The 12,117-nt window shown below is 39.2% G+C and overlaps 1 protein-coding gene across 5 annotated transcripts in view; it reads left to right on the plus strand.

Moving 5' to 3' along the window:
* APLF (aprataxin and PNKP like factor) overlaps positions 1–12,117 on the plus strand; it is a 101,517-nt gene that overhangs the window by 54,910 nt on the left and 34,490 nt on the right. For all 5 annotated transcript variants that reach the window (XM_040224086.1, XM_040224083.1, XM_040224084.1 and 2 more), the window contains one exon: positions 8,775–9,130. In XM_040224086.1, coding sequence (XP_040080020.1) covers positions 8,775–9,130 — 356 coding nt within the window. The remainder of the gene's footprint in view (positions 1–8,774; positions 9,131–12,117) is intronic.

Here is a 12,117-nt window from a genome sequence, read left to right on the forward strand (position 1 = left end):
CCAGCTTCAGTTGAAACAGTCTGATTTCAAAGTCAGACCAAAGTGCCAAATGAGTACCCTCATGCAGAATAAGGCCTTAACCTGGAGGATTAACATTCAAAATAGATTCCAAAGAAAGCCGAGAGCTTCAAATGCAAAGAGGGTATGGGCTCACATCCTAGAGAAACATGTACCTTCAAACTCTAGGATCTGTGAGAAAAATCAGTGATCACAGTGGACTTGATGGTGGATGCTGCACCTGTTTGCTCATCAGCCCTGGAGCTGTTGAAGGTCTTCTCTGATACCTGTACAGGCCACTAAACTGTTGACCTGAAACAAGTGGACTTCCAGACATTTCTTCAGCAAAGATGGGTTTATTTGGGATCAGCAATTTGAGGTCTTTAACCTTGGCAAAGAAATAGAGGAAAACAACAGAATGGGAAAGACTAGAGAGCTCTTCAAGAAAATTGGAGATACCAAGGGAACATTTCATGCAAAGATGGGCTCGATAAAGGACAGAAATGGTATGGACCGAACAGAAGCAGAAGATATTAAGAAGAGGTGGCAAGAATCTCAGAAGAACTGTACAAAAAAGATCTTCACGACCAAGATAATCATGATGGTGTGATCACTCACCTAGAGCCAGACATCCTGGAATGTGAAGTCAAGTGGGCCTTAGAAAGCATCACTACGAACAAAGCTCGTGGAGGTGATGGCATTCCAGTTGAGCTATTTCAAATCCTGAAAGATGATGCTGTGAAAGTGGTGCACTCAATATGCCAGCAAATTTGGAAAACTCAGCAGTGGCCACAGGACTGGAAAAGGTCAGTTTTCTTTCCAATCCCAAAGAAATGCAATGCGAAAGAATGCTCAAACGACTGCACAATTGCACTCAAATCACACACTATTAAAGTAATGCTCAAAAGTCTCCAAGCCAGGCTTCAGCAATATGTGAACCATGAACTTCCAGATGTTCAAGCTGATTTTAGGAAAGGCAGAGGAACCATAGATCAAATTGCCAACACCTGCTGGATCATCGAAAAAACAAGAGTTCCAGAATGACATCTACTTCTGCTTTATTGACTATGCCAAAGCCTTTGACTGTGTGGATCACATTAAACTGTGGAAAATTCTGAAAGAGATGGGAATACCAGACCACCTGACCTGCCTCTTGAGAAATCTATGTGCAAGTCAGGAAGCAACAGTTAGAACTGGGCATGGAACAACAGACTGGTTCCAAATAGGAAAAGGAGTCCCTCAAGGCTGTATATTGTCACCCTGCTTATTTAACTTCTATGCAGAGTACATCATGAGAAACGCTGGGCTGGAAGAAGGACAAGCCTGCCGGGAGAAAGATCAATAACCTCAGATATGTTGATGACACCACCTTTATGGCAGAAAGTGAAGAGGAACTGAAAAGCCTCTTGATGAAAGTGAAAGAGGAGAGTGAGAAAGTTGGCTTAAAGCTCAGCATTCAGAAAACGAAGATCATGGCATCCGGTCCCATCACTTCATGGGAAATAGATGGGGAAACAGTGGAAACAATGTCAGACTTTATTTCTTTGGTCTCCCAAATCACTGCAGATGGTGATTGCAGCCCTGAAATTAAAAGACACTTCCTCCTTGGAAGGAAAGTTATGACCAACCTAGATAGCATATTCAAAAGCAGAGACATTACTTTGCCAACAAAGGTCCGTCTAGTCAAGGCTATGGTTTTTCCAGTAGTCATATATGGATGTGAGAGTTGGACTGTGAAGAAAGCTGAGTGCCGAAGAATTGATGCTTTTGAAGTGTGGTGTTGGAGAAGACTCTTGAGAGTCCCTTGGACTGCAAGGAGATCCAACCAGTCCATCCTAAAGGAGATCAGTCCTGGGTGTCCTTTGGAAGGACTGATGCTAAAGCTGAAACTCCAGTACTTTGGCCACCTCATGCGAAGAGTTGACTCATTGGAAAAGACTCTGATGCTGGGAGGGATTGGGGGCAGGAGGAGAAGGGGACGACAGAGGATGAGATGGCTGGATGGCCTCACCGAATCGATGGATGTGAGTCTGAGTGAACTCTGGGACTTGGTGATGCACAGGGAGGCCTGGCGTCTGTGATTCATGGGGTCGCAAAGAGTTGGACACAACTGAGCGACTGAACTGAACTGAACTGAACCTTGGCAAGCTTCTGCTGCAAGCTCCCTCACTTTAAGGGAAGGTGAACTCTTAGAGAGAGGAAAAGGAGGTTGGCAGGACTATAGTCAACTAAGAGTCTGTGGCTCTTTTATTGGCTGAATCATTGCCAGGAAAAAAGAGGAGTCTTCTTGTTGGGCTTTGCTATCATCACAGGGCATGAGAGCTCCATCTTCTATCTAATTGAGTTTTCTTTTTATTGATTTTTTACAATAGCAATATAACTGCCTTTTTTTCCCTAAGAAGAGAAAAAATTTTTTTTTCCAGAAGAAAACCTGTAGTATACATGTCTTACTGTATTTAAACCAACACATAAAGTTTGATAATCACAAGTGAAACTTTGAAGAAAGGTCATGCCTTTTCTGCCAGCTGTAAAGACTGCAATCAAGGCTGTTCAGAAAGAAAAAAAATTAAGTTATCAAGAATATCAGAAGATCTAGATGTTCAATAAAATCTTGGAAACATTACCAAAAATAGTTTGTTTATTCCTGAAAGCTGGTAGGGAGGTGATATTTTAAGAGTATCTTCATTTGTCTTCAGTACACTAGATTCTTGCCTTGACTGACCAAAATAACAGGAGAGGTTAAGAATATAACTCTTATTTACATAGCTCTCTCTTAATTAAGACGGTATCCCCAGAGCTCCTTAGTATTGGTTTACTACATCAAGGAATCTTATATCCTTTGCTCCTGACTGGCTATTTGGGTTGTACCATTTATAACATGTCTCTGATCAGTCCCACAGAAACATCTATTCATTCATTTATTTAATAAGCATTCATTAAGCAAATAGTAGTAATACATGTTAACAACAACGGCTGGAAAATTACCCACAACTATTTATTGAGCTCAAAGACCATTCTAATAATCATTACAGTAAGCAGTCTTCCTGTTATATGTAAGGCAGTATGCTGGAATGTGGGGTTAAATGCATAAAGATGAAGAAGACATAGTTGATAAGGAGCAAATAGTCTTGTGGGGCACATGATTCAAATCCTAAAACAAAGTGACAACACATTGATTTTTATGGCAGTCTTGCGGAGGACTCCATAAACCAGCTTCGAGGGAGGGGTTCTTGAAAGAAGTGACCCTGAGCCAATCCTAAGGGCAGTGGGCATTAACCAGGTGTAGGAATCCATCCCAGGTAGATGAGGCAGCAGGTATAAGAGCAGAGAGGGTACAAAGACTATGCTGGGGACAATTGTTCTTAGCATTCTTGGTGCAGAGCTGGGTGGCAGGGCAAGATGAGGATGAAGCTGGGAGTGTGAACAAACTCACTGAAGGAGGACCTTGAAATGTTTTCAGCCAGAGATAATCTTATCTGCTCTTCAAAGGATAGATTGACCTTCATTGACACTGTCATGAAGAGAATCTGACTGAGGCACTAATATTAAGGATGATAGGCATGAATTAGAGAAATATTTAAGAAACACACTGCAGCAGTTATTGTTTAGATCTGGGGAAAGTAAAGAAGAAATGAAAGATAGTCATCCAAGAAATTTATCCACATCTTTTGGCTAAAACAGGTGGATAGATTATGTTGGCCAAAACTATGGTACAGAATACAGAGGGAGGATTTCGAATTTGACATTTTGAGTGTGAGGTGTATAGAATATTGAAGAAGAAATGTCTAGCTGTTGTTATTGTTCAGTTGCTAACGTCACTGTTTCCACTTTTTCCCCACCTGTTAGCCATGAAGTAATGGGACTCAGTTCAGTCACTCAGTCGTGTCCAACTCTTTGCGATCCCATGGACTGCAGCACACCAGGCCTCCCTGTCCATCACCAATTCCCAGAGTTTACTCAAACTCATGTCCATTGAGTGGGTGATACCATTCAACCATCTCATCTTCTGTCGTCCCCTTCTCCTCCCACTTTCAATCTTTCCCAGCATCAGGGTCTTTTCCAGTGATTCAGTTCTTTACATCACGTGGCCTAAGTATTGGAGTTTCAGCTTCAGCATCAGTCCTTCCAGTGAGTATTCAGGACTGATTTCCTTTAAGATGGACTGGTTGGATCTCCTCGCAGTCCAAGGGACTCTCAAGAGTTTCCTGCAACACCACAGTTCAAAAGCATCAATTCTTCGGCACTCAGCTTTGTTCACAGTCCAACTCTCACATCCATACATGACTACTGGAAAAACCATAGCTTTGACTAGATGGACCTTTGTTGGCAGAGTAATATCTCTGCTTTCTAATATGCTGTCTATGTTTGTCATGATTCTTCTTCCAAGGAGCAAGCATCTTTTAATTTCATGGCTTCAGTCACCATCTGCAGTGATTTTGGAGCCCCCCAAAATAAAATCAGCTACTGTTTCCATTGTTTCCCCATCTATTTCCCATGAAGTGATGGGACCAGTTGCCATGATCTTAGTTTTCTGAATGTTGAGTTTTAGCCAACTTTTTCACTCTCCTCTTTCACTTTCATCGAGAAGCTCTTTAGTTCTTCTTCACTTTCTGCCATAAGTTGTGGTGTCATCTGCATATCTGAGGTTATTGATATTTCTTCCGGCAGTCTTGATTCCAGCTTGTGCTTCATCTAGCCCAGCGTTTCTCATGATGTACTCTGCATGTAAGTTAAATGAGCAGGGTGACAATATATAGCCTTGAGGTACTCCTTTTCCTATTTGGAACCAGTCTGTTCCATGTCCAGTTCTAACTGTTGCTTCTTGACCTGCATACAGACTTCTCAGGAGGCAAGTCAGGTGGTCTGGTATTCCCATCTCTCTCAGAATTTTCCACAGTTTATTGTGATCCACACAGTCAAAGGCCTTGGCATAGTCAATAAAGCAGTAGTAGATAAAAGCAAGGAACTCTCTTGCTTTTTCAATGATCCAGCAGATGTTGGCAATTGGATCCCTGGTTCCTCTACCTTTTCTAAATCCAGCTTAAACATTTGGAAGTTCATGGTTCATGTATGCCCTGAATGAGTTTGAAGTTCAAGAGTGAAGTTAAGTCTGGAGTTTAGAATTTTTTAGTCCTTAACCTGTGGGAACTAATGGATTGATGCAGGACTTTTAAGACAGTTTATTAGCACAAACATTCTTTCCAAGGGCAGCTTGGAGACAATAGCAAATTGCTTCATTGACCTTGTTTCAGGGGAAGTTCTTTATTCTCTCCTTTGAAGTATATTAGAACTTCAGATGGGGAATTCTCTGGTGGTCTAGATTCAGTGGTTAAGACTCAGTGCTTTCACTGCTGTGGGCCCAGGTTCAATCCCTGGTCTGGGAGCTAATATCCCACAAGCTGGAAAAAGAGAAAGAAACCTTCAAAGAGTTGAGGGATATGGAGGACTTACTGGGGGAACTTAACAGGCTACTTTAATAGCCTTGTTGTTAAGTCATTAAGTTGTGGCTGACTCTTTTGTGACCCCTTGTACTGTAGCCTGCCAGGCTCCTCTGTCCATGGATTCCCAGGCAAGATTACTGGAATGAACTGCCATTTCCTTCTTCAAGGGATCTTCTCGACTCAGGGATTGAACCCACGTCTCTTGTATTGGCAGGCAGATTTTTTTTTTTTTTTTACCACTGAGCCACCTGGGAAGCCCAAATAACCTTAATATAATACATTTTAGCCAACTTCAAGCACCAAGGTCACCTTCCACCAGCTCCATTCTCCTCAATTCCTGAGGTCTGTAGCATGTATTTTTATAGAGAGGGTAGGAGATCTGCCTCTTCTGTCATGAATCTCTAGCCTCCTATACTTTATTCTTCACATTTTCATGTAATCTGGGACATAAGCCATGTGGGTCTCAGATACAAAATTAAAAATGGAGCTCTCTGCCTTCCCCTACTTCTTCCAAGTACAGAGCACCCTCCATCTTTCCTCTTCTTTAATTTGCCAGTTCAGTGGCTTGCTCTGGCTCGTGAGCTTTTTAACTGGCATAGTACGAATTTATGTCTCAGCAAACTTACAAATTATTGCATGTAATGGATTTTTGGGACCATTTATGAATAATTGAAACCACAAATGTTAAATTCTTGAATGCCAAGGGCCTACTGAATATCAATATTTCATGGAGTTCCATAATGAACATTATGAATTCCAGCTTTTATGCCTCTTAAAATATTTGAGAACCCCTGATCCATATAGTATTGATATCTGTGACTTTATTACTCCTTTCTCTTTTGGAATAAATTAACATGTTAAACATATTCCTTGTAAAGATATTAAAAAAATAAATCCTTCTTTATAGTTCATAGAAGTAGAGAGAGTTGAAATATGATGCTTTATACTTCATATCTTTTATTGTGTTTCTTGGTTTGCTTTTCTTTTTTTTAAATGGTAATATAGTAGATGCTTGTTGTCAAAAATGAATTCAGACACATGTTAAAGTAAAATGAAAATCTTGATTCGCCTTTTCCTTCAATCTCGTTGCATACTGATATATTGGTTTATGCCCTTCTAAATCTTTTCATTTGGATTTACATAGGTAAGTACTCAAATAGATATGTAGGGAATTCTTTTTTTTACAACCTAGATGGAATCACTGTGTGTGTGTGTGTGTTTGTATATAATGTGTATATATTTTAATTTTAAAAATCCTTAGGGATTTATATATAGAGATATCTACCTAATTGTTTTCAATCTCTACCCAGTGTTTCATGGTAAGAAAGTATTCTCCTTTACTTAACCCTTTCCTAGCTGTGTCCTTTTTTCCCCTATAATAAATATGAAGGAGTGGGATATTTTTCCTTGTTGTCCCCAAACTGTTGCTGAGGCCCAACACCCGGGACAGAAGTACTAACTGTAAGCATGTCATATTTGAAAGGAACCCCCAGCAGTGAGAGCTAGGCTTTTTCCTATGGGATCTTTTGAAAGGGATGAGAAATTCACTGTCCCTTCCCCCAGGCTTTATACTTAGAGAACTGAGAAAAAGAAGGTTGTAAGATTTGGGAGAGCACTGTGTATGGTGGAAGAAGTTATTTTCTCCCCCTCAAAAATCAAGAGAAGAGATGTGCTCTGAGAGCGTTTATTGTGGAGTTCTGAGATGCCAACAGGAACAAGAGACTGAAATTTTACTGGCCCTGCTTAGCCAATAAAGATTTGCTCACTTATCCCATTACTACCTGAACAGAGAAAAAGAAAACTGGTGAGAGTTGAGCCAGTCGGGGACTGTGGATAAGGAGGTGGGTCAGGACTGCTCTGTTTCCACCCCACAGTAGGTCCTGACTAGTTGGGGTCCTATAGTAAAGGGAGCGGAGAAGGTGATGGCACCCCACTCCAGTACTCTTGCCTGGAAAATCCATGGATGGAGGAGCCTGGTAGGCTGCAGTCCATGGGGTCACTAAGAGTCAGACACGGCTGAGCGACTTCACTTTCGCTTTTCTCTTTCATGCATTGGAGAAGGGAAATGGCAACCCACTCCAGTGTTCTGGCCTGGAGAATCCCAGGGATGGTGGAGCCTGGTGGGCTGCCGTCTCTGGGGTTGCACAGAGTCAGACACGACTGAAGCGACTTAGTAGTAGTACTAGTAAAGGGAGATGAGATTGGGGTGTAGTTGAGCAGCTTGAGGGGAAAGAGTGTATATGCTGGCAGGATGTGGATGAATGCCATCAGCTGAGGGCCAGCTCCACCTGGTTATCTTACTATACAAGAACCATGATTTGATCTAGGGTTTTTTTGCAAGGTCTTTAGTCAGTTTGGATAACATTTGAAAGTTGGCTTACTGTGTTTCTTAAAAAGAAAAAACTATGGAAACACCTAAGGAATTAGTCTAAAAAAGTCATGTTGATAATATCTTCAAGAAATTTGAGCTGTTGGATATCAAATAACATTAAAACCAGCTTTTTCCAGAGGACAGCCAGCATACATGAGTTCTTGTTATACGTTGGGGGGGAGCATTCGTGTGTATCTGTTTTCATCACATCCTTACCATGAGGACTGGAGTTTATCTGAGCAATGTCTCCACTGCACAGGAAGTATAAGTAATTAAGAGGTCATTTTTAATAGGATAAGACAGACTAGGCTTACTCTTTGTACTTGTGGTAAGTACTTATTAAAAAGGTTCTGTAATGCTAATGAGAATGCTTACTTGATTCAAAATACCTTTAATCTGTTAAACTGAAACTGTTATTCATACCACTTCAAAGGAATCTTGTTTTCTAAGTTGGTCATAAGATAGCTTTCATGTGAATTTTTCTGTGAAGGAGGATCAATTTCATCAATCAGCTGAAGGGGGAAAAATCTTGATTTAGAGGGTAGAAATAAAGTATTACAGTACTTAAAAGAAATTATAAGAACACTGCAGAAGAGAGTGGTACATTGTTGAACAGGAAATTTAAGAGCCAAGTAGGTTTGGGGGGAAAGATTATATTCAAATGAGCAAATGTTGGATTTTCTCATGTTTCATTTGTATTTTTCTGGATTTTTCACTGAATGTTTGACATGATTGTAAAGGTTTGACATAGCTGTAAATTCCTTTTCTAATAACAGTAGATTATTTCAAAGTTGTTAAACTAGAGACATAGACAATGATATTTTTAATAACTTTAAAATATGGATCTTAAAGTTTTAAAATATACATATTGCATGCATCTTACAGTTTCATGCATTTATGCTTAAACTTACACATTTCCTTTGAAACATGCTTTATTTATTATTTATTTCCTGATTTTCTTATAGGAAATGCCACAGTCATTTTCTGCAGCCACGTTACATAACACAGAGGTAAATAACACTAAGACTAATCCACAGAGAAGTGAAATCCCAGTAGAGGCACTTGGTAAGGTTTCTGAACATAAAATCATCACTAAGGGAAGTTCAGATGAAGACGGCATGGCGAGAAGTTGTTCTGAGAGTTGTTCCAGTACCTTGACCAAGTCTTTCTGTGACGACCCTCAAAAATCTCATCCTGAGTCCAGCTCTAATACACCCAGTCCTGAATGTGTGCAGGCGAAGGCAACCGATTCAGTTGCAAATGGTTCTGAAGAAAACAAGGTCCAGAGAACGTCCTGCATGTATGGGGCAAACTGCTACAGGTAAAGTGAAATTACAGGTAGCATATAATCCCATTATTTCAATAGCATGTAGCATGTAAATATATGCTATAGTGTGTTAAAAGACTAATAAGACCCATTGGCCTAAAGGTTAGGAGCTTTATTGTGTTTCTGCTGGTCTGTACTTTTCCAGTATGCTTTCTAGCAAATCCTTCTAGAGGGTTTTAAAATATAGTGGGGAATTAAATGTTTCATTGTAGATACGCTGACTACTACAAGAATCTGAACTGGGGAATACAGACTTGAAAACAGAATCACTCCGACCTAAATACTTGCTTATTAATGTCTTATTTAGGTGTTACAAAGATAGCTTCATAAGTAGTTTATGTATACAGTATAACTCTCAAGAGAATTCTAAGTTGTGTTTAGGCATCTTATTATACTTGTGCCTTTTCTTTTATATTTTTCTAAAAATGCCTTTAAATCACCATGATGCCTTCTAAAACAACTGAATATATATTTTCTGGATTGATTGGTAACTCCTCTACTTACTTCATTTGATTATATTGTATCATATTTTCTAATTTCATATTTTGTGAATTAGTTTTAGGCTGTATGTTTATACTGTGTTTTCTCTATGTTTCATAGCCCTATTGCAGAAGTTTTTCTTTGCTATTTAGGCTGTATGTTTATACTGTGTTTTCTCTATATTTCATAGCCCTATTGCAGAAGTTTTTCTTTGCTATTGCAACTTATCAAACTAAATATCTTATAAATACATTCTAGTATAGTTTATCTTCTATGCAGTAGCATATGTATATCACATATTCTGTTAGTTTCTCCTTTGTTGTATCTCTTTAAAGTGCAGTGTCATTTTAACATTTGAATAACCTATTTTAATGATTATAATTTATGCATTTATTCACAATTTTGTCTTATTTATGATGGCTTTAGTCTTGCATATGGAACATAATTTATAAACAGATTAGGTGGTTTAAATAGCAGAAATTTATTATCTCACAGTTCAGGAGGCTAGAAATCTATGATCAAGGAGTTGGCAGGTTGAGTCCTCCTGCAGTCTCTCTCATTGGCTTACAGATGCTGCCTTCTCATCGCGTCCTCACATGGCCTTTTTCTGTGAATACATATCCCTGGAGTCTCTTCCTCATCTTATAATGACATGAGTCATTTGGGATTAAAGGGCCTACCCTTATGAATTTCTTTAATCTGAATTATCTCTTTAAAGCCCTGCCTCCATATATAGTCACACTAGGGGTTAGGGCTTCAATATATAAGTTTGAGGGTGGGGGACACAGTTCAGTCCGTGACAGTGTTCAGCTGGCATTTGTCTTTGTTAAACATGATTTAATGTTCTATCAAGATCATAATGAATTCAGTCATACTTGATGATGACACATTAATCAGTCATAGCTTATGAAAATTTTTTAAATTTTTCACTCATTTTGATATACATAATTAATATCCATGAAATATTTGCAACTGAAATCTTGAAGACAGAACACTTATATTTGTAATAAAGGGGAAAAAAAACTACATTGAGTTCTTGTTATATATGTATATCATAGCAGTCAGTTAAATGTATCTTTTTTACAGCCTCAATGCCACTGCTTCAGCTCATGCCATGATTCCTCTGGAGCTAGTAAATAATCTCCCAAGTCTCCATACTTTCCCTCAGGTTCATATTTCTTCCTCATTCTTGCCCGAATGATCTGACTGAGGAAATAAAAACAAAGATGAAGAAGAGAGAAAAAAATCTGACAGTATTACTCTCTTTTACAGAATCCTTCAGCGTCTAAAGGCTGGATTTCTTAGCAGAGTCCAGAGGGCCCTGAACTGCCAGTGACTCTGCAGATGCACCATGCTGTCAGGCTGTTGTTACATCTCTTGGATGAGCCGATCCCTTTTCCTCCCTCTCTCCTGCTGAAAGACTCGTTCAGTTCCTTTTCTCACCCTTTTCTGATATGCCTATTCTTCCCTACATTGCTCATCCTCTATCCAACACAACTTTTTTCCTCGTACAGTTTCTAATGTGTGATATTAGATCTGATATTTAGTATAGTTCAGTCGGTAAAGAATCTGCCTGCAATGCAAGAGACTCGGGTTCGATTCCTGGGTCAGGAAGATCCCCTGGAGAAGGAAATGGCAATCCACTCCAGTATTCTTGCCTGGAAAATCCCATGGACAGAGGAACCTAGCCGGCTGCAGTCCATGGGGTCACAAGAGTAGGACACAACTTAGCAACTAAACCACCACTGCCACCACCAATTATTTACGTGTTCTGTCATAATAGAAAATTATTGCTCAAGAGAAGTCTTATTCAACCCCTTAATGTTATGCTATTAGCTCCCAAGTCTGTATCTCCAACAGAGATTTCTGTACTAAATTTTAGATCCAGATAATCACTGTTTATGACATAGGCACATCAAGTTCACCCTTCTCTAAAGCAGTCACATCTTCTTACAATCCTTTGTGAAACTGAAAACAATAAAACATCATTTAACTTTGTAGAAACTGTAGTTTCCAAAAATCTTGTTTTAAAAGATTTTGTTCTTCTAGGGTCATATAGTTTTTTTGTTTAATAGCATATGGTTCCATTAGTAAACTGATTTTAAAAATTGGACAGAAATTGAAACATATGCTATTAGCATGTAAGAAATTAATACTTTAATTAAAACTTATAGTTTTATCTGAATAAGATCATAAAAAATTATGAGTTAATAGTATATAAAATAAGGTTTTTATCTCTAATACATGTGCAGTGTCTTACTGAGGACCAAACCTCCCACTGAGAACAACTAGCAAAGCTGAACACCCATGTTTGAGAACATTAGAGGCAGTCACAGTTTAAGGCTTCTTTTTCCATTGTGACATTTGCCAAATTTTTAATGTTTCATGCTGAGGGCTAAGAGAAAAGGCAGAGCTTTGGGCAGTCTCATGGAGCTTAGGCAACAACAACGGAGTTTAGTATTTGCTGAGCAGGAGGGACCTTGTATGGAAGTTATAGACAT

This window comes from Oryx dammah, unplaced genomic scaffold (assembly GCF_014754425.2).
Source record: "Oryx dammah isolate SB20612 unplaced genomic scaffold, SCBI_Odam_1.1 HiC_scaffold_25, whole genome shotgun sequence".
Taxonomy (NCBI): domain Eukaryota; kingdom Metazoa; phylum Chordata; class Mammalia; order Artiodactyla; family Bovidae; genus Oryx; species Oryx dammah.